Here is a 22,847-nt window from a genome sequence, read left to right as displayed (position 1 = left end):
TTGTTATTGCACCATTAATGCCTGACCCTGTGATCATGAAATCTGTCTCAGTAATTTTCATGTTTCATGTTAGCCACTCAAGTGCGACCAAAATGTGTTTCTTCATCTCTTAAATATGCATTAAATTCATATGTTGGTGGTTTAAGCCTGCTTTTTGGATTTGGTATGAGATACAGAGTTAGAAAGTCCCATTCTGCAGAAAACAATCCATTTTTTTTGCCCCGGGTGTCAAATATGGTGCCCATTATTCAAACTGACCTTTCCTTGTGTTGCTTGCTTTCTACGCTGGGGATGCAGTGAGGGAGCCACGATGTCTGGGACCACTCCTCCCTACAGCAATCAATAAGGATGTCCAGCTCCAAACACACCAGGTGCTCAGCCCAGCTGCTCCGAGTAGTAAGGGTACGAGGAGAGAAAAGAGAGTGGAATCAGGCACAGATGTATCATTGTTATTCATGCAAAGAGAGTCAGGATCAAATTCATAAGAGGCTAAATTTAACGCACAGGACTAGTTTCCTGGAAATGAGTACTGCAATGATAACTACTTCAAATGTGGCTTGTGCATTGCAGAAAACAAACAATCATAAATTAACAAAAATAATGTATATGTTAATTATAAATGTGATGAACACAGGGTATGAATATTATTGTGTTAAGGTAAGTATGCATGTCTCAGCATGCAGAAATCAAGAGTGATCACGTCATACATTTTCTACCAGTGCCTTATGGACAGTGTGTATGAATGATAGACTTGGTGCATGCAGAGGTGGAATGTAACTAAGTACATTTAGTCTGCTGTACTTTGAGTATTTTCATTTCCCCTACTTCACTACCTCATTACGTTTCACAGGGAACTATTGTACTTTTTACTCCACTATATATTTAAAAGCTATAGTTACTACTTTACAGATTAAGATTAGACATAAAATACATGTATAAAATATGACAGATTATTACAGATGAAATTGCCCAAAAGTATCTAAAGCAGTTAAACTAAGCTCTACCTCCAACAGCTACATTTAAAGACTTCTTACGTGTTAAAGCGTCAGTAATACTAATCCAATATTATGTTGTAGTTTCTTAACACTGTCAGTGGCCATTCTGGTACGAAATTAGTACTTTATTTTAAATCCTTTTAAAACGTTTTGCTGACAATACTTACCGACTTTTATTTACGGATTTCTGATGCAGGACTTGAAATAGATTATTTTAAACCCCAGTATTGATACTTTTACAATTTAGTAAGTAAATGTTCTGAATACTTCTTCAGTACTGAGGCTTGTAATGAGGAAAAATAAGGAGAGGAGGAATATATTTGTACACCGCTATGAAGCGGATTTTTAACAGGTGGGCGGTGAAAGTACGTTAAACCGCTGTGTTGTGATGAACCTTCACCCTGCGAAAGGTCTCGCGTTAGCACTGTGTGGTTACCAAGGGAACGTGAGCCGGAGAAGTTGCGCATGCCTGCTCTGCGTTTTTCCCGTCGAAATGAGCACCGGAGATACAGCGTTACTTTTGTAATTCACAGGTAAATAGACATGCGTGCACCATCTTCGCTTGTGAGAGAAGTAATGTAGAGTCATATCAATGCATTTGGTCCATTCACTCCAAGATAGTACTTAGCTAGCCGGCTAACGTTAGCTTGCTAAAGCTATCCTAGCTAACAAACTGTTGTTGTCTGCTGCTCGTAGTCTTTACCAACTCTGTCGACCCTCCAGCGGGGCTTCTCTTTCCTAAGTAGTCTGGCAGCTTTACGTGACGCTCGTTAAGCAAATAATGACTTTAAGCAGCTGTATTTCCGACAATGGAGTTAAAAATAGCTAACGTTACAGGGGTCAAAGTGGGTTGGTTTACTACGTTTACATTTGCCTGTGGGCTTAGTCATTGATTCGCGCTAAAATTCAATAACGCTAGTGAGTGTTTGGTGTGTATTCAAAGCAAGGACGGCTGACACCAAGTTACTGCACATGTTGTTTTCTACTTGTCACTGCATTTATAGTAAGGCGACCAGCTCCTCGATTGTACAGTGTCGACTTATTAGTCGAAGTTGTGCTGGAAATACTGAATCAGAGACGACGCTGAAGTCAGTTTCCGATTCGAAGCCTCCGATTCGGCAGTGAAGGTGAAAGTTATGGGAAACTGAACTTACATTGCTGAGCGACAGATCCTCAGTTTTTTGCACCTCTTTTTACTCTAGTGAAAGCGTGTTAGACATTTTAGTTTAAGCCTTAACGCTGTCTGAAACCACTTTCAAATTTGTGAAACTTTTATTATTTTTGTGTATAGTGGTTTTAGAAAGAGACCTGGTCCAATGTGGTCTAGATTTGAATAAAGCAGTGAAATCTCCCTTTTTAGCATTTTCACAAATAAAAAAGGTTTCACAAATTTGAAAGCAGGTTACAGACAGCATTAAGGCTTTACCTAACATGCTTTCACAACAGTAAGAGGTGCAAAAAAATGGAGGATCAGTCCCTCAGCAATCTAAGTGAAGTTTCCCTTAACTGCTGAATCGGGGGCTAACTTCAGTGTCGTTGTGAACCAGAGTGGTGTACTGTGATGTTAATGGTACTCTTTATTCTTCACAGGTTGACATGTTTGTCAGAGAAGCCATTAAGTAATATTCTGCAAAATGCCGTCACCACAAGTCCTCCAGCCAGTTCTTAAAATGAAGGTGGATGAGCTCTTCCTAAACTGGTTGAGTGATCCTGCAACCCAGTCACTACTCAAAGATTATCTTGACCTAATCAAAAGTGGACGACACATTGATATGAGCAGTGGGGAGGCCCAGGACAAAAGGTTGTTGACCTTCAATGAGAATAACAATGTGGCATCCCAAAAGAACCTGGCAGAGAAGAAGCCTGCTCCCCTCAGTACTCCCTCCAGCCCCCCATCGGCCAGTACCTTGCCCTCTGGCAGTAGCAGTAATACCAGAGTGACTGGACCCAATGGCAGAGTACTACGGAGGTCTGTCAGCACAAAAAAGGTAAATTATCTATCGAATCAGTAAATTAATAGATTGAACAACATTTAGGTTGACATTATATTTCCGTAAGCATGTATCTCGTCGCTCATGGCCATCATTCATGACCCAGTTATCCTGTTAACTGTTATGAAACAGTTTTACAGGTTTAAACAAGATTTTGTTTCTTAAGATATTATGCCACATGGCTCTCATCCAAGGTTGCTGTTGATAACATAAAAACTAAGGTGTGTCCTACAGTTTCAGCCTTCTTCCGAGAGCCACCTGAGGTACCTATGACTTGAGGGTGTGTTCCAAATCATATTCTCAGTAAGCTCTGTCTCAGCAGGTATTAGTAGTAAAATCAAAGGGTAGAGAGGCAGGTTATATCATTATTTTGCAATGTACATTGAATATAATTTAATCCCAAATTCTTATCCATCATGTAGATCAAAATGGTTATATTGTGTTTTAGTAGACTGTCCACTCAATTACCAGTTTATTCCGTACACCTGTACATTGTGATGCATTACAACATAATAGCCTGGAATTAATTCCATATTTCTGAAGCTAAGTTAATAACCACCTTAACAACAAGCACTTTAACTTGCTTGTTAACTTCACTTGATGTGAGATAAGGATTTGTTACACTTGCAGAAAGCAGGGGGTATTCATTTGTTTTTTTAGATGTTGTGTTGTTGTGCAGAAAACATTTAGCTGTCAACCATAAAATCGAAACCTACTTTTTATATACATACAAGGGCGTGACAATAGGCCATTTTCACAAACTGTCATGGTTCACTGGGACACTTGAATAGAGCAGAGCCAACGTTAATATTATGAGTAACACCTTTGCTTTTCCTATTATGACAGGTCAAAATGTCTGCTGTGAAAAGTGTTACTGAGTTTATGGTTGATCTTTTTTGCTTAACCCCATGTTTGTCTGTGTTTCAATGCGATTACAGCATCTTTCATGTTGGTAGCAACGATAATTGCTGTTTGCTGCAGTCTTTTTCTTTTTTAGCACTAACTTCCCCAAAGTTGAACATTTTTCAATCCTGTTTAGATGGGCTTTAATTAGTTTAGTTAATCCATCTTGACTGGTAGATAGATTTCAATACCTAGTTTCTCAAACAAATTGGCCCGAGTGTATCCTCTGGGATCTTTATTTTCCCAGGCTGACCACAAGAGGCTGCTGAGTAGCCTATAGGATCAAAGGCTTTGAAGGGCTGTCCACCCTGCACTATCATAGTGGAGCCTCCGTGTCTGTAGGCATATGTAGTGATTATTAGTCAAATACTTTCCAAATGTTCAGGCCTCACCCATGAATTAGTGTGGTATGAGAGGTGGGAGTGTCTGAACCTAGCCTATCCCTGGCACTCTGGTTTCTCCTCTCAGCCTGTGTGTTGCAGATCTTATTGTGCTGTGACTGGGCTCTCCAGAGGTAAATAGGATTTTTGCTTTGGGCTGCTTTGATTCTAGAATAAATCGAGCCTCACAAAGCAGTTAAACAGCTCAAAATGTTTTGTGTGTCTGTTCAAGGACTCACACTCTGTAAAGATGAGAAGTTGTGAGCATAGTGAGGCAGCCAAACAGCTGGGGGCACGTGCTCTCAGAGACTCCGCCTTCTACATGTTGTTGACATGCTAAAGACAGGCATGAGGAGGCGTTCAAGTGGTCACTGGTGCGACATGTGTACTCGCTCTGACTGAAACACCAGGGCTGGAGAGCTAGACCTAATGTTAGACTCAGAGCCAGGCAATTGTGTCTTGGAAGATGATGATGAGGTTTTTATTATTGTGTTATGCATATAACTACACACAGCTGCATGGGCTTGCAAGTAACCACAAATCAATATAAACCAGATCCAGAATATATTTTCAAACACTACTGCTACAGAGAATACTAATTCACATAACTTACATAATCAGATTTTCAGACCCTCATGTCCTTAGCACATTTCATAGATTACTCATAAAGCATATAGAAAAATGGTACAGACCAAAAAGATTAAAAAGTCCGTCATGTTTTCTTTTCCATTCCTTTCAGGCAAATGTAGCAAACTAGAATGTTTAAAAATTAAAGCTTCATCACAGTTTTTGATCTTTTATACAACAGAATATCGCAGGTCTAGGTGGAGATACAAACATAGTCTTACCAAGGGCTTTTTGTGACCCGATGAGAAATGTTTCATTGCTAAAACAGCCTGAACACAGGAGGAAGAGGATGTAAAAGAAGAAAAGCATTAGATTTAGATTTAGATTTTGGTGTTTCTCACAAGAGTGATCAGTTGGCTCTTTACCAAGAGCTATATGTCTTGTCTGTTTTAACATGAGCCCTTAAGAGGTTTGACAGACTTCATTTTCACATCCATGTCTCTTCCCTCCCAGTGACCTTTGGCCCCTAATGCCACCATGCCACTCCAGATGAATAAAAAGCAACTGCTGGACAGTTAGTGTATTCTACTGTTATGTGTCATGGCATGTGTCCACACTGTGCCACTCAATATTAAAGGGATTGTGAGGTTGTATAAAGTAAAACTTCTATTTTAAGACAACAAAATGAATTCCTGCATACAGATGCATTCTTCAAAGGATTACTCAAAAATTCAATTTATGTCACGCCGGTGGAGCCTGGAACAGCTGGTCTGACTTTGACATCAGACACTGATATACATAGCCTTCGTTCCCTTGTGTTGGCATTAGATACCCAGAACTCTGCCAGTGAGATGAGGTGTGGCAGCATTCATCCTGTGTAATTTACTCTGAAACAACTTCTGTTAGATGCTGCTCATTGTCAGAATATGTGGTCGTATATCTTTTTATTTACACTATGTACAGTAAATATCAGCTCCCCATGAAGACTTGGCTCTCAGTTCTGCTCTGTAGCTCAAACTTTCTTCTGTGGTAGAAGTGCAATAGGTCACACACACACAGATACTCAATAGTTTTAGTAATATGAAACAGTAAGTAAACAAGGGTTTACTTTTTTGTCTGTTCTCAGCGTCTGCATTAAGGATCTGAGGATATTTTTCAAGATGTATTTTTATAACATGCTTGGTTGGGCTCAGCAACATTGAAGCTATTTGAGGCAGGGGTCTAGGGTCACGTTATGTTGCCTGACCTGTCAGAGAGAACCAGGTGTTAAACTGTTTCCCACAAGTCCTTTTATTTTGGAGTCTTGGTGACTTGAGAATATAAAGTGTAGAATTGTAAATCTTGGGTTTCGGCTAGGACTCAGCTGGTCTAGGCCTTATGTGAGATAGCACAAAGAAATATGAGGTGCAATATGCATTCATTCATAGGATTTGAGCCAAATTCCAGTTTTGTTTTGTTTTGTTTTTTTACTTTATGAAACGTGATCTACTGTTTTAGATTTGAATTTCCTTACCATAGTTTTGTCAGTAGTCTCAACTGACTTGTTGTTTGTGCAGCTTCATCCCATTATAAAGTTCTAATTCTGAACACAAATGTCTTGTTCAATATACAGCCACATCATTTGGACAGTCAGAAGTGAAAACCCTTGAAAGAAAAGATAATGTAATCTTTTGTAATTTTTGTTTTCCAAGACAGTAAATACTTTTGGGAAACTGCAGTCATTATAAAGCCAAATTACAGTGTTAAATATCATTTTAGCAAACTTTATACATATATATTTAAAATAAAATATGGAAAATGCAATAAAAAAATAGGTCGAATTCACTTGACCTTGTCTCTAACAACTAATCGCTATAAACTATAAACTTTCAGTATTTGCATATAAATTTGCAAAGATTAATCGATTAGTCAATCAAAAGAAAATTAATTGACAACTATTTTAATAATCAATTAAGCGTTTCAGTAATTTTTCTAGCAAAAATGTCAAACATTTGCTGTTTCCAGCTTCTTAAATGTAAGGATTTGCTGCTTTTCTTTGCCATTTATGATAGTAAATGAAGAGTCTTTGGGTTGTGGATTGTTGTTTAGAGAAAAGAAATAATTTTAAGACATCACTTTGGGCTTTGGGAAATTGTGATGAGCATATTTTGCAATGTTTTGACATTTTATAGACTAAACGATTAACTGATTACAATCGGCAGATTAATCAATAATGAAAATAATCTTTAGTTGCAGCCCTAGTAGTTACTATACACTGTTGGGTAAGTGTGGGGGTCCCTATGTACTATAACTCCTTATCGGCAGCTTCTTCCTTTAGTGTTCTGACCCTTTGCTCCACATCTGGTGCCGTGTAGGCTACATGGATTTTTCAACAAAGCTCCATGATAACTGTCCAACTCTGCTTTTGCATTATTACTCTAATACAAGCAAGCTGATCTTCTCACATCATGTCCTACTTGTTGGCCTACCCTGAGCCCACCATGTTGTCAGTTATCAAGGCCTATTTTTGGCCCACATTCACATGTATCCCAAATCCCTGTCTCAGACATCTGATTGTGGTGGATTGAGCTGGAGATTTCTGGATTTCACTGCAGCATTGGCTCTGTACCCGTGCTGTGAACCAGTTGTGGCTCTATCCCACTGTCATGAGATGGTTCAAGCCACTGGTTCGATCATGTTAGTGATGCTGATACTGAAGCCAGTCGAACATGGTATCTGTGGGACACCATGTATGCTTTTATTGACAGTTAAGGGAAGCCCTCTGGGGAGTTTTGATCAAATTGTTGCCTGTCTGCTCTGCATGTTGTCTCTTGAATATCACAGTTTTAAAGCAACAGTGTTGAATTCCATTTCGATTGAAGCTCAACAACTTGTGAATAGTCATCTGACTGCTGGGACTTCAAAACATCTAAACCTGCCAATAGTCGCTAACTCCAGACAGAGTTTCATAATCTCATCATCCATTATGTAATGAAGTGAACATGACTGGACACATGTTTCTGTGTAAATCAGATTTAGTTTACAGATTGGACATATTGGAGGGTCAGCCTGGGTTGTCATGTTTTTCTGTTTGTCACAGTGACCCATTAGAGTATGGACACAGTACTTTAGCAGCCTGTCTGACTGATAGTTCCCTCGGCGGGTCATGTTGTTTGGACAACCTGCCTGCAGTGGCTATAAGATGATTTGGTTAGTGATGATGCTTGCTGGAGCTCATCCATTCTGGTTATTAAAAAGGCACATACTTCATACAATCCTGTAGGAAGCTTACATTCAGAAACTGTGTATGTTTTTGCGTCCGTGTTGTTGCTGTTCACACCATGTGTGCCTGGATTTTAAAAGCCCAACGGGGCTTCTGCCTCATATGTAAACCAGCACATCATTATCCCTGCTGTGTTGTGATACCTCTGTTTATGGAACACACTTTCAGATTCAGGATTTGTTTGCTCAAACACAAAAACAGACGGAACAGTATTCCACCCGTTTCATGTGATCTACCAGGTTTTATTTTGGCCTCAGGGTTTTCCTTTCCATATTTGGTTTGAATTGATGAGCATGAACAAAAGGCAGCCAGTGTGAAAAGCCATCATACAAGCAGCTTATCAAGCATGTGCAATGTCCTGTGTGGGGGATAACAGGAACAGGAACTGGGTTTGAGCAGAAAGCAGTGGAAAACTGTGGACTTTGTGATCCTGTCATCTAAAAGTACTATGGGGGTGCTTTCACTTTCTGTGTAAAATAACAATAACATTAACAGATGCAGGTTTATTTACGTAGTCTGCTGATGTGGACATCTCTGTACCATTTCTGTTTAATTAACATTTACATCAGCAGGCATATACAGGTAGGTGTTGGGCTTTCCCTGTGTACAGGCAGTGCAGTGAAGGCAACCCCAGAGCTGTTAGATCAGCAGATTCATGGAGAATTGAGGTAATTGCCATCACTCCAGGACAGCAGCAACCGGAAGTGGATGTTTGTTTGAGGACTAAAGATACACCCTTGTTTCTCCAGATCTAGTTTCTTGGATTGCCCAAACAGTGCTTGCTGGTGCTTTTAATAGGTGCAGTCTGGTTCGGTCATCATTCTTTGAATTTGACATGCGCCCCCCCCCCCCTATTGCCCATCAACTATAATAAGATGTGGAATGGCTGGCAGCCCAAGCTTGCAAAGGAAAGGCAAAACAAAGACCACCATAAAGTCGGAAGCAGAACATTTGATTATATTTACAGTATGTCTTACTGTCATGTGTGTATCATCTGACGATTTGACCTCCACTCTTGTTATATATTATTAAGTAGTCATACCATGGCTGTTTTCTTTATTTGCCAACGCCTCATTAAGTCTGCCTGCTGTTCTTGTGATTCATACTTTCAGGCAGATTTAGTAATGTATGTAGGCAGATTTAGCAGAAGTAACATGTGGCTTTCATTATATTCCATCACTTCAGGGGTTTTATTTTAGTTAAAACATTAGTGTGTCTATGTACTGTCCAGTTGGGGGGGGGGGGGGGGGGCTCTCTGAAGTTTTTGATAGTGTGGGAGCTTTTCAGAAAGGAAGCCAGTGAGCATGAGCAGTGTGTCATTACGGTATTGACGTGCATCTCTCAGTTGGCTTCTGTAGCTGCTGCAAGCTGCAACAACAGGTCTGTCTCTTTACATAACCTTCCATGAGCACTGAGGAATGCAAACTGGAAAGGGCAGATCCATTGCACACACCCCTCCCATCCCACACATACACTAAGTGACTCCCACACACAGACACCCCGTCACTTCTTATCTCCCCAGCAGCTTTGAGGCAAGGGCTCCCTGACCCTGTGCAGTGTGTGTGTGCGTATGTGCACGTTATACGACTAGGACAGAGCAGCAGGCAGAGCTGAGATTGTGCGACCAGATCTGGAATGGGAGAGAGAGTCACAGTAGCAGCTGCTCCCTTGCATTAAGAGGCTCTCACTCTGACAGAGGACAATCACAGGGACACAGGCACAGAGGACTTCCACTGCTGCCACTGCCTTTTGCTTACAGTGCTGACTGGTACTGAGTCATTTGTACAGTCAAGAGGATAACACTGGATTGAGTGTTGTGTTTGTGTATATGTGTTCCCCGTGCTGTCTGGAGCGAGGATGAGGATGAGGGAGCTGTCTCTGCGTCAGGACCCTGACCTGAGGAAGGAGTTGGCTCTGCTGGCACGCGGCTGTGACTTTGTTCTGCCCTCTCGGTTCAAGAAGAGGCTCAGAGCCTTCCAGCAAGGACAGGCAGGTGTTTGTATGAGTGTACCCTCTACCTTACAGGCTTTGCTGGCCTGTCAGCCAGTGCGCACATCTATTAATGTGGACTGGTATTTGTGGGCTTCAAATCTTGGTATTCAGATTGAATTATTACAAATCTGCTGTATTACAAGCCACTGTTAAACTACAGTAATTGTACCTTTTCCTCAGTGTTACTAATTATTCTTAACACAGTGAAACTATAGGTATTGTTGGAGCCAGTTGCATCTTGGACAAGTGAGGACATATGAACACTCTCTCTATGCATATCTAAAACTTTCATCAAATTGGTTACACACACTAATGTGCCATAAGAATTGTGATTGTTGTGACATCGTATCCACTTATGATAGTGATTTACTTCTGCAGTTATTTGGGAGCATGGTATTCTTTCTTTGTACAGAACAATATGAGATGTGAACCTCAGTTATTGGATGATGTCTCATCTTTTGTGGTATGATGTGCTCAGCCGCTTTACTGTCTTTCAGACCACATCATTGTGGATGTGCAAAATGTCATGGGGCTTAGTGGTTGTGCTCAAGAGCTCTGCTAGCGGTTAGCATGAAGCAAGAGAGAGAGAGGGGGGACAGTGCTGGGCAGGGCAACAGGAGATGTTTATGTCCTTTTATAGCCATGGCTGACACCAACACACAGGACAGAGAAGAGCAGAGGATCAGCAGCATTTATCGTTTTATCAGGTTAGATTGAGCAGATAATACAGCAGATAATGAGCCGATAATATACCACTGACAATACAGCAGAACAATTTCAATCAGTGTTGATACATATACATGTAGAAATGGGCATGGACAGATTTACCCCCCTTTTGTTCTACTCCATAATTTTATGGTTTTTGATCATGTTGGTAATATGTAGGCTCTTTGAAATCTAGAGGTAAGAACAAAGTGTTGAATGTGTTGGACCAAAAAAACAACAAGATGGTATTTTTATCTCTTAGCAGAGGACTGTGTGTATGTGGTCTGTTTATATGATTATTAAAGGCCATGGAGACTGATCCAGTTAGCAAATTCCTGAGTCATGTAAATAGTCTTTGGGTATGAGATGACGATTGACTGCTCAAGCTGTTTTTAGTAACTGGCTAATATGTGCAACATAACAACACATTTGGATCCTAATGCATTCTGGCTATGACAATATCTTCACTGATTCATGTCTTCTACAGCAAGACACCCAGTGGAGATTTTATCAATGAATATGATCTCCTCACAGTATGTCAGCTGTGCTCAGTTAGCGTGGTAAAACATACTGGTTTGGAATCAAATGTATCATTACATGAATATATGAGCCCACGATTATAGAGCTTAATAGCATATGCTGGAAACCCCTCAAAGCTATTATTTTGGGTCCGAGGCAGAAGTTGTTAAAAGGACACACACAGATATGTCCAAGCGCTGACATATTGAAAGGTTTCTGTGTTAATGAGAAGTGTGGCACTTTGAATTGAGTTGGTCAGGTACAAAAAGAATTGAGAGCTTAGCCTTGGTTCAAAGTTGACAGACCCTAAACTGTACTAACAGACACATGCATCACCTAGCCAAGTTGGCTTGCTCTCTTTTTTTTTTTTTTTTAAGGGAACACACATTTATCATTAATGAATAGGCCTCTTCACAGCAGACACTTTGACATGCCATAGCATAAAAGGCACAGGTGTAATAACATTAATAATGCCAGTATTCGATTCAGGTGTGTCAGTTCCAAGGTCAGGATATTGTGCAGGCTGACACACAGTCATGGCTTACTAGGACACTTGAATGAGCCATCAATAATGTTATTAATTTCCTTCTATCATTATTTGTCAAAATGTCTTCTGTTCTATTGTACTTATTAAAGATCCCGTCAGTATTTGTTGAGCATATAATTTACAAATATATTAACATGGATCATAGCACAAAGAGTTTGACACATAAATTAAATATAAGCATTCTGTGTTCTCCTCTATTGACAGTTGGAAATATTGGTCTCTTTTAAACATTACTGATCTTGTAAACATGAGTAAGTCAAATGTTGTGTTTTTCTTGTGTTACTATATCTCATGTTGTTTAGAGCTACCATTTTGTTTACAGTTAGATCAAAATATATGTAAACATTATTGTGATGCCACAGATGTGATGATCATCTTCCAGTAATGACTGATTACTTCCACTCATTCCTCCTTTTAAGATACCGAAACATACACCAATTACACCAATTAGTTGACTTAACTATGATGGGTCACATCTGTAACTTATTTATGTATGTTTAAATGCTTATCATATAAAAAATAGAGTAGTACAACTGTCAGTAGATTACCATATATAGATGTTACTTATGAATGAAGTCCTCAGCCTTATTATTAGTAGTAGTAGTATTATTAGTATTGTCTTGTTCAATATAGTCTTTACATTCCCAACAGACTAAAATGATTGGCAGTTAAAACATTCTTCACATATTAATGTCAGTTGATGCATCTCAATTAAAATATATTACAGAGTGTCGACCTATTAGAGGAAATGTGAATCACAGGTGTATCTATTACAGGTAAATGGATAATTATGATTGCTGAGTAGTCCCACCTCTTCCCTGATGGACCTTGGGGCTGCTGATAGGTGTGGTTATAGTGCCAGCAGTGTAGAGTTTGTGTTAAGGCGAGCATTAGCACATGCTGGAAGGTGTGAGATGTTAGCGTTTGCTAGCATCAGTGGCTAACAGTTTTTTTTTTCTGTGTGTTTGTCTCAGGCCCAGGTGAGGACGCAGGAGCCCGTCAACACAGCGTTGAGTGAAAGCATTCCAAAGTTTTACTTCCCACTGGGCCGGCCCCAAGCCAACCTCAACATCGACAGCCTCATTTCCAAAATTGAGAAAATATTTTCCCAATTCCCAAATGAAAGGGCCACCATTGAGGACATGGGGCAGGTTGCCAAGGTGAGGACGTGATTTGTAGCATGGAGGTTCAGCTGCCACCCAGCAAATTATTTTCCTTAGTGCCATTTAGCTCCTGACTTTATGAATGTTTGCTGATTTCTAAAACTCTTGGAAAATATTATCTCCGTTACCCCGAGGAATGTGAGCAATGTCCTGAGGGGAACCTGAGTGACAGCTAGGTTTCCTCAGGGAAGTCTTTTAAGTGATGCAACACTGCACTACTTTTCAGTTGTCAACAACAGTGTCAAGTGTCATTGTGCTGTTCTTTTCTGCATTAAAGACCACATGTATAGGAAGTTTAAGAGCTTATTTAATGTTTCCCATCTCTCTTATCTATATCCACACCACACACTGCCTCATCTCTCTTGCCTCCTTGTCTCCTTAGGCCTGTGAGTGTCCTCTTTACTGGAAAATGCCATTGTTCTGCTCGGCTGGAGGCGACAGGACCGGCTTCGTGTCCGTTCACAAGTTTGTGGCTATGTGGAGAAAGTAAGACAATGGCTCCTTTTTATTCTCACTGGACCACTAGTATACTAACAGCCAAATGGCTCATACAATGTCCTTTGAACAATGATGGCCACTTGTTGAGATTACAGATGCCTCATGCAGCTCTCTGCTATCATGACATTTTCCTTTTCATTTTTAAACAGAAATCATTGATCACAGAGGCCTCACAAATGCCCACAAGGGAGTAATTGCTGGGCATATATAGTATTTGAACGAAAACATTCATTCAGTCTCTTGAAAGGAATACCATAGGGCTTTTGTAATGGCGGCTGTGCGCTTAGCTGTGCGTTGTTGTATGCAATAGGCATGCTCTTGTATTAATGTGTGAGCCTCCAGAGAACTGGACAGACCTGGCCTTTGACTTGAGCTCATGACTGAGCCATTCTTAGATGAGAGGCCACAACAGACACTTGCATTTTTTCCCCGTTGCTACCATAACACTCAACGCTTCTAATCACCAGGCAGCCATTCAGAATCCTAATTTCAGAATGCATTATACCTGCACTTGCACTTTTGAGGGGAACAACTTCAAACTTGTGCTCTTGAAAGAATGATTAAAAAAAGGATGGGGAGAACACAAAGAGTGAAAGAGGGAGTAACCTTGCAACCATCTGTTCTCTCTTTTCTTCTCCAGAACTCTGCAGACCTGTCACGATGACGCTTCTAAATTTGTGCACCTCTTGGCCAAGCCTGGCTGTAATTACCTGGAACAAGACGACTTTATTCCATTCCTGCAGGTACTGGCTGCAGCACACCCAGGGAGAGGGGTTGGACTTGGCAATGCGGGATGGCAACATTTCATTGGCTTGGGTGGTGTGAACTGGACTTAATTTTTGGACTGCCCTGCTGAAGCCGTGCTTTTTCGTGTGGTCGAGGGCTAATTCAGGGACGTTACTGTAAGCCAGTAATATAGTGGTGGGGAGTAAACTGAAGGAAGGTTCCATTGGTGCAGACTCAAGCTGAGCAGAAATTAGCCAAGGGGAGATGGAAATGGAAATGGGTCTCATGTAATATACACATTATAGCACCAAAATAATCCCAGAAAACATGCACACAGATTTATCACATTGTTTCATAGTCTAATTGACTGTTTGGTCAGTCTCACCATGTGGACCTGCTGTGCTGGCTGTTTGTATTCTCATTTCCCCCTGACAAGCTGTTGGTGCGCCACACTGGCCCCGCCCTACACCTGATTCATTTTTATGCTGGCAGGACCGGCTGGGCTGCACTGAACACCCGTTAGCATACCAGCAGAGATGCCTTGTGGCACACGCTGTTTAATTTGTATGGTTCCACTCCGCGAATCGCCTTTGACTGTTTTGATGAATGAAAGGCGGATTGCAGTGGAGTAGATTTGACTGTCCCCGCCTGTTTCCTGTGCCCTGTGATTTATGTGTTTCTCTATGATTTAATTTCTCACAGTAAGAGTCAAAGAGGCGCGACGGCTGCCCTGAAATAAGGCCTTTTAATTTCATTGCCGCCTTCGCATTTATGTCAACAATTCTTTCCCCCAGCAGAAGAGAATGGGGGTAGAATAAAGAAAAGACATGGGGGAGTTTCATGGCAGGAAAATAGCTATAGTTCATTTGAAATGCAGCACACCCCCTGTGACTTTATGGCATGGGGAAGGAGAGAAGGTTAAGAGCTCTAGCAAATGTCTTTTCTCTGGCCTTCTCACAACTTTGCTGTCAAACCAGAGAAGCTTAAGCTCATCTCAAAACCAGTTGACCCAGTGTTTTCTGACTTCAAAGAGACATCTAAATTTGATGGCCTCTCCCAGCAAGGCCTGGAGCCTTTTCTTGTCATAGCACAATTCATAAAGCATATGGCATGACAGAGTGATCTAGATAGACACTGACAACTTCTTATGTTTGAATAAGTAAGCATTTATATGTCAACTCTGACTGTCATGTGTTCCGTCTACCAAAAAAGCAAGACACATGTGGTTTGCCATTAAACTCTTCTCTGAACGTAACTGCAGAAATTTACTGAACATATGTATTTGTTATTGTAGAGGCAGCATGTCACTGAGTTGCTCTTTTGCATTTGTGTTCGTTAGTTTTGTGGGGTTTGTTATGGAAGTAGAGACAAAGTGAGCTGACTTTGCTTTATGTTTTCAGGATGTGGTGAACTCGCACGCAGGCCTGGCCTTTCTAAAGGAGGCACCGGACTTTCACTCACGATACATCACCACGGTATACTACCATAACACAAGTAGCAGCACATTATTACAGCAAAATTACAAGTAGTGAAATATTAAAATTCAAAAGTCATGTCTAACTAAATAATGCATGAGCAAAACTTAATCCATGCGATGCTGTCAACTGTTTTACAGGTGATTCAGAGGATATTCTACAATGTGAATCGGTCATGGACTGGAAAGATAACATGTTCTGAGCTCAGGAAAAGTAACTTTCTTCAGGTAAATGACTCAAATTAATTTTATTATTATTATTATTTGCTGGTCCTTTTAAACATTTAATGTTTTAAATACACCAGACTTAAAAATCACTACATTTTCTTTAAATTCTTTATCTTTAGTTGCACAGTCACAGGTTTTAAATTTTAATTTTAGCCATCGTTTCTATCTGTTATGACATTGTTCTCGCCAACATAATTGCTGAAATCTGGGAACACAGCAGCATTGCTAAAATGAAGTCCAACGGTGCAAAACACATGTGCTGTCAGATAATGAGACAGGTTGTAAACATGTCAACAGTTTAATCAGATTATCTAAACCACTTTATTTGGCGGTAAAGCTAAAAGTGAGGGCTCCTATAATGCTGGTGTAACTCCTCATTGCACGGGAAAACTTCGCATGTACAACTACTTGAAAAAGGAACTTGGTCTGTAAACTACTATGGATGTTTAGAACTGACAGTTTGGCTAATATTAACAGTATATTGATAATAACTCTTATTCTTCCATCCCAGAATGTGGCGTTGCTAGAGCAGGAAGAGGACGTGAACCAGCTGACAGAGTTCTTCTCCTATGAACATTTTTATGTCATCTACTGCAAGTTCTGGGAGCTGGACACTGACCATGACCTCTACATAGACCAGAAGGACCTGGCACAGCACAATGACCAAGGTGCACAAGCACACCTCACTTTCTTCAAGAAAGCACACACAAACAGAATTTGTTGTATTTGGATAAACTTAACATCACATACACAGTTTAAACAACAATAGACAAGTGCTGATACTTTGTCAGAACACAAGAGATGCACACTAAATTAACTTTCCTCTTAACCATCCTGGCATTTGTTGGCACAGTCACTAGGCTGAAATGACAAGTAACACTAAAAAGCATTTGTAAATTTTATTTGGTCCAGTCTAGTGGTCTCACACACAAACACATACTCAGGAAAAAGACTTTGACGCTTCCTCCCCACACACTCAACACCACATGTTCTTGGTTGATGGTCTGTGAGTGAGACGGGGGAAATGAGACACAAGATCAATAAGAGAGCAGCGTATATACTCTGCTCGAATGACGCCATGTCTGGAACAATTTCTACCACTATATGGTCAAAATGATGACCAGAGGATTTATAGTATTGTCAAGATAAAAAAAGAGCTGCACTAGCCAGTCCGGATTTACAGTCTGTGAGAATGGATTACATGTGTTGTGAGAAAGTTGTACATTAACTGAGAGAGAAAACTTTTTCCAACAGTCTGGATTGTAAGTAATGTCTTTGCTGTATTTTTTCCAGCCCTCTCCCATAAGATGATTGAGAGAATATTCTCAGGAACAGTAACAAGGTGAGTTAAAAAAAAAAAAAAGTAATAGAGTTTAAAGGATGCTTATCCTAAGTAGTGAACAATTCATGTTTTAGAAAAGACACATTTTATGTATTTATTTCACTTCCATCAGAGACAGACGGGTGTATAAAGAAGGGCGGCTGAGTTATGCTGACTTTGTCTGGTTCCTCATCTCTGAGGAGGACAAGAAGACTGACACCAGGTATTAAGACTCACAGCCTCTGATTGCATCTTGTTTTCTTTACAGCCTTTGTCTTTTCTCACATGCACCTCTCCTCGCTGCTTGTTCCTTTTTTATCTGTATCCAGTATAGAGTACTGGTTCCGCTGCATGGACATGGATGGGGACGGGGTGCTCAGCATGTACGAGCTGGAGTACTTCTATGAGGAGCAGTGTCAGAAGCTGGAGACCATGGCTATTGAGCCTCTTCCCTTCGAGGACTGCCTCTGCCAAATGCTGGACCTTGTCAAGCCTGAGGTCGAAGGTCAGGCCTGTTTCACATTCATACACACTCTGAGCTCACACACCAGAGACTCTAACAGGTTCCATTTCTTTAAACAGTGACAGTCGCAGACACACATACACATTTTCAGGCCGGGGCATTGATCATTAGCTGAGGGAACAGTTATAGATGAGGGACTGACTGACTGATCTGGACTGCCTGCTGCCAGCTGCTGGTGTCATGCACACCGTCAACAAATTCCCTCCAGCACTTAACTTTACCACTATGCTGTTTAGAAGATACTAATACATCCATGGTGAGGGTATGCATGTTTAGTATTGATGGCCACAGCAAGAATGTGACCGTTAGTCGACCTGGTGGTATGCTGTGCTAGTGGAGCTGTGTAATATAACATGTAATATGAGATGTAACAACTTCTTCACTTAGTATTTGAGGCTGATGTTTCCCTATGCACTCGTCCTGACAGCACAACTTTTACAATTTTAACAGATTTAAAGGTCTGTTTAAATTTCACATTAAATGTGACATTCTTTAGGAGATTTCTGGTCTGGTGGTTCAGGCATATGAAGTTGAACACTCGCTGTAGATAGAGATGTTACATTTGATGACAAGGAGCTTGACTTAATATGTAGATCAGATGAGTTTTTATGAACAACCAAGAGAATGTCTAAAACGCCACTGTCAATGCAGAACTTCATTCTCTCATCAACCAAAAGTCTCTTTTTTGCTCTTTCAAAAGCAGAAACTGGAATTTTTGACTGCTACAAAGATATAACAAATCACATTGCTCCATTTTAGGTATCAGATAACAAGTTATCTGTTGGGAGTTGATTTTATGTTTTTATACATGACTTTGAAAGCACATTTATGTCTTATCGTAAGGCAAATTGGACATCTTAAACTTTGTATGAGCTAAGCGGCAGCCTCCAAACATCAGACTGGGCTCCCTCTCTGGAAGTTTCATTTGAAGACTTAAAACTAAAGGTGATTGGGCTTTTGCTGTCAGCACCCCTGAGCTTTAAGCAGCTGCATGAGAAGGTTAGGCTGGCAAAATCAGCCTGATGTTTAAATTCAACCTTTCAGTTTGTCTAGATTTGACACAGTCTTGAAACAGTTAGATGAAAATTATGACTTTTTTTGGGAAATCATTTAAAAATCCAAACATTTACTTGTTACAGATTCTCAAATCTGAAAATGTGTTCCTTTTTTGTTTTCACATCTTTATGCATTGAAAACCTTTTTCATCCAAAACAATTTAAGGACTTGACTCAGATAACTTGTTACAGACATACATTTGAGAGACTAGATAATTCAGTTAATTGGAAAAAGATGATTGACAGATTGATGAATAATGAAAGCAAAAATTAGTTGCACCCCCAGTTTGAAATGTTGCGGCCCAGTATTTTTTTTGTTTGATCAGTAGGTCAAGATCATATTCCTAACCCCTGACACTCATCAAGATGAGCTAGGGTGACTGTTATTGCTGAAAACTCTACATTTATTGAGTCAGTCAAGTCTCAGGCCAATTTTGAAAGCTCGATTGGATGTCAAAATCAGGCTAAAAACCTTGTAGTGAGACCTCTTCAACACTTAATAATAATACCCATGCCATAAATCATCTGTCACTGGGTAAGTCTGTGTTTGAAAACCTGTCTAAAGTGCCTATTTTCTCCCGTCCAGGTAAGATCACTCTGCGGGACCTTAAAAGGTGCAAGTTGTCCCACATTTTCTTCGACACCTTCTTCAACATAGAGAAGTACCTGGACCACGAGCAGAAGGACCCATTCTCTGTTATAAGGGTAAGGTTGAGCTCTGATAGGATGTCACCAGATGTGAGATAGTATCTTGTCTTGTTCTCCTGTCAGAGTTCAAGTGGATCATGTAGCTGGTCATGTTTTTAAGGAGGTGGAGACAGACGGCCAGGAGGTCTCAGACTGGGAGAAATATGCTGCAGAGGAGTACGACATCCTAGTGGCTGAGGAGGCTGCCAACGATCAGTGCAACGACGTGTAAGTCTGACTTTAACCGCGGTCTGTTGGGTATCTCAGCAGGATATCTCTCCTGCTCCAATCAAGTTTTCTTTCAAGTTTTGGCAAATTTCCTCTAACTTCATCCCTATTTGTATTCTATACACATATTAGATTGTTGTTAATTTCACGTGTTAATTGCTACTGGGGATAAAAATAAAATAAAATGAAGAACACAATTGCATATGATTTTGCAGAATAACATACATCATTGAGTGATTGCCATGTGATTAATCACGTGATCACTTAAAGTTGCTTCTAAAGGTTATTCCTACACTTTGTTAGTTTGTCAATGTGTCTTATTCTTTAGTTCCAGCGAATAACCTTTCGTGTCCTTTCTAGAAGGTTGATAAATACAGGCCTTGATTGTGTTAGCTATGATAATTACAAATATTTATCATGATTATGGGTGCTGCATTACCAATATTGACTATTTTTGCAGAAAAAAACGTTTCGACGTGTCTTAATAATTGAACACATTTTTAAGAAAGTCTATTGTGCTGTGAGACAGTGAGGGTTTAGTACAAAGTTCATGTACTGAGATAACAATGCTTACACCGTTTTTGAAGTAGTTAAAGATCAGGGCAAGATGAGTACAAACAAACATATTCATTTACATAGCCAACTAACAGAGCCTGATGTCTCATTGCTAAGACTTGACATTATGTCCAGCAGCAGAGCCCCTCTGAGAGCCAGTCAGTGATAGATGAGGCTGTTGACAGGTATGTTGTGTGGCGGTTTTAGGAACACCACCGACTTCTAAAGACAGGCTGCTAACCAGAGCAGGTAAGACACTCAGAGTACTGGCAGGGACTAAGTGTTCTCCTCCTCCTTCTCTCTTAGCGAGTCTCGTCCTAAACCCACTCCTAGCTTCTACCCTCACCCCACCAATCTGAGCAAACATGCTGACAGCAGATAGTTGTTTTGTCAGGCAGCACAGTAGCATGCGTATGTGGCCGTGTCTTTGAGCTGGGAGTCTGTTTTTGAACCAGACAGTTTCTGTTTTTGTCCTTCCTCTTCTTAAAAAAAAAAAAAAGCTCTACTCCTGCAACACCTCTGTCCATGCCTTTATGTTGTGCTCCTTTGTCCTTTCCAGTCACTGGTTTGCTGAAAATCTCCTGTCTGTTTGACATTTGGGGAAATATGGTTATTCGCTTGTGAATTGACAGCACTCTCATACCTGTGATAAATGTGAAGCTACCACCAGCAGCCAGTTAGCTTAGCTTAGCATAAAGACTAGGGAAACGGCTCTGTCTAAAGGTAACAAACCGACGTACCAGTGCCTCTAAAGCGCTCTAATTTACACGTTATATGTTTGTTTAACAAAAAGTGTAAACATGACAGGTCATTGTTTTACAGGGGTTATGTGCTGGACTATTTCTTGGCCGGGAGCAATAACTTCCAGGCAAACGGCGGAGAATCATTTTTATACGTTGGTGTTGTACAGATTAAACAGACAAAGATATATAACATGTTAATCAGTGAGCTTTAGAGGTGCTGGTAGGCATATTGTGTTTCCTTTGGACAAACCAGGCTAGCTGTTTGCCCCTGTTTCCAGTATTTGTGCTAAGCTACGCTAACCGGCCTCTGGTGGTAGTTTTCATATTTACCGTACACGAGATTTGTATTGATCTTCTCTAACTCTCAGCTAGAAAGCAAATCAGCTAATTTCTCAAATGTCCAACTATTTCGATAACATGGAATATACTCTGTATATATTACTGATCTTTTTCTCCATGTGTCTGTTTAGGTATGATAATCCTTTGAGCCCTTTAGGGCAGCACATCTCCAGTGACCTGGGTCTGACAAAGAGACACTTCTTTGAGATCCCAAGTCCACACTGCAACCTGGACCTGGATGAATATGAATATGAAGATGACTTTGAATGACCCTTGGTCCTGTAGCGTTCTCTCACAAGCCTGCTGAGCGCTGTGCGCTCCCAGACACAGAGCTCAACCAGCAGAGTTAGTGGATGAATCGCATCAAGCCAGAGATTCGCAGGTTCAGGCCCGATTCCCATCCTGCGTAACAGGACACACTCAATAAACAGGGAGTGAACACAAAACCAGGAGACACTGTTGGAGGTCATATGTGCTGGAGGAATTTGACTAACAGGAAATGTGAAGCGGTCTGAGGTGCTTCACATTACGGTACTATAGTAGATGCTTTAATATTTTCACCTGTCACACTTAAAGAAGTCACCACAGCTGACATGCTGACAGCTTCATGATGTCACAAGCAAGACATTTAGACCTTTGCTCCATCCCCACGTTAACACAGGAGAAGTTGGGATTCGCATGTAATGCTTTATACAAAGTGATACAAAGTGTGTTATTTCATCTGAACATCAGCACTGTGTAATCACATTCACATGAGCCACATCACACTCTTTACACACTGGAGCTCCCTGGATCCCTTGGACAGAAACCATGTTGATTTGATTGAGGTTTTGAACAAATTATCATCTGAAGTCATTGGCTAATGTTACATTCCAGTGATCATGACGGAAGGTTTTCTAGAAATTCATTAATGGTCGTTTGTTGAAAGGAGAAGTTAATGTATATGCCAAACAAGCCACCGTTAAGCCTGCTGTACACACACAAGCACAGCGTTCATACTGCCACACACACACACACACACACACTGTATATTGTACAGACCTGTATTCATTATGGCATAGATACTTACTGTATGTGTGAGATGGGGTTATAGATTATTAGAGATTAATTTATAAATACCTGTAAATATTTATTTGGTGCTTGCTGTGTTGTAAATGATTTGGGGAAGTGTTTTAGACAGATTCTTTTTTCTATGTTATAAAGTACCTAATTTGAATGTACTTTGACAGAACAAAAGGAACCAATTTTAAAATGTTTTTGCTTTTCTTTGAATTAATAATAAAGCCTTGGAAGAGTAAAGAAAACATACTCTGGCGTTTAATTTGATCCATCTAGTGGTTTTGATATGTTCACTGTTAGATTTTGCCCACTACACGAAAGATATCTGTCATAAGAACACAATGTAAACAAGGTGTAAAGGTATTAATAGAAATGTTAAATATCTTA

The 22,847-nt window shown here is 40.4% G+C and overlaps 1 protein-coding gene across 2 annotated transcripts; it reads left to right on the top strand.

Moving 5' to 3' along the window:
- The first annotated feature begins 1,459 nt into the window (after window positions 1-1,459).
- ppp2r3b (protein phosphatase 2, regulatory subunit B'', beta) lies at window positions 1,460-22,631 on the top strand. 2 transcript variants are annotated; one of them, XM_070914681.1, is made up of 15 exons: window positions 1,460-1,528; window positions 2,586-2,983; window positions 3,306-3,308; window positions 12,836-13,021; window positions 13,407-13,510; window positions 14,163-14,265; window positions 15,649-15,723; window positions 15,864-15,950; window positions 16,462-16,618; window positions 17,244-17,292; window positions 17,405-17,494; window positions 17,601-17,776; window positions 19,436-19,554; window positions 19,658-19,764; window positions 21,533-22,631. In XM_070914681.1, exons 2-15 carry the CDS (start codon window positions 2,630-2,632, stop codon window positions 21,669-21,671), a joined length of 1,749 nt encoding a protein of 582 aa, XP_070770782.1. In that variant the 5' UTR covers window positions 1,460-1,528; window positions 2,586-2,629; the 3' UTR covers window positions 21,672-22,631. The 2 variants fall into 2 exon arrangements, with proteins under 2 accessions (XP_070770782.1, XP_070770781.1); XM_070914680.1 differs by lacking the exon at window positions 3,306-3,308.
- Window positions 22,632-22,847: the final 216 nt, after the last annotated feature.

The sequence above is a fragment of the Enoplosus armatus genome, chromosome 11 (genome assembly GCF_043641665.1).
Source record: "Enoplosus armatus isolate fEnoArm2 chromosome 11, fEnoArm2.hap1, whole genome shotgun sequence".
Taxonomy (NCBI): domain Eukaryota; kingdom Metazoa; phylum Chordata; class Actinopteri; order Centrarchiformes; family Enoplosidae; genus Enoplosus; species Enoplosus armatus.
This window is presented reverse-complemented; position numbering and strand designations above follow the sequence as displayed.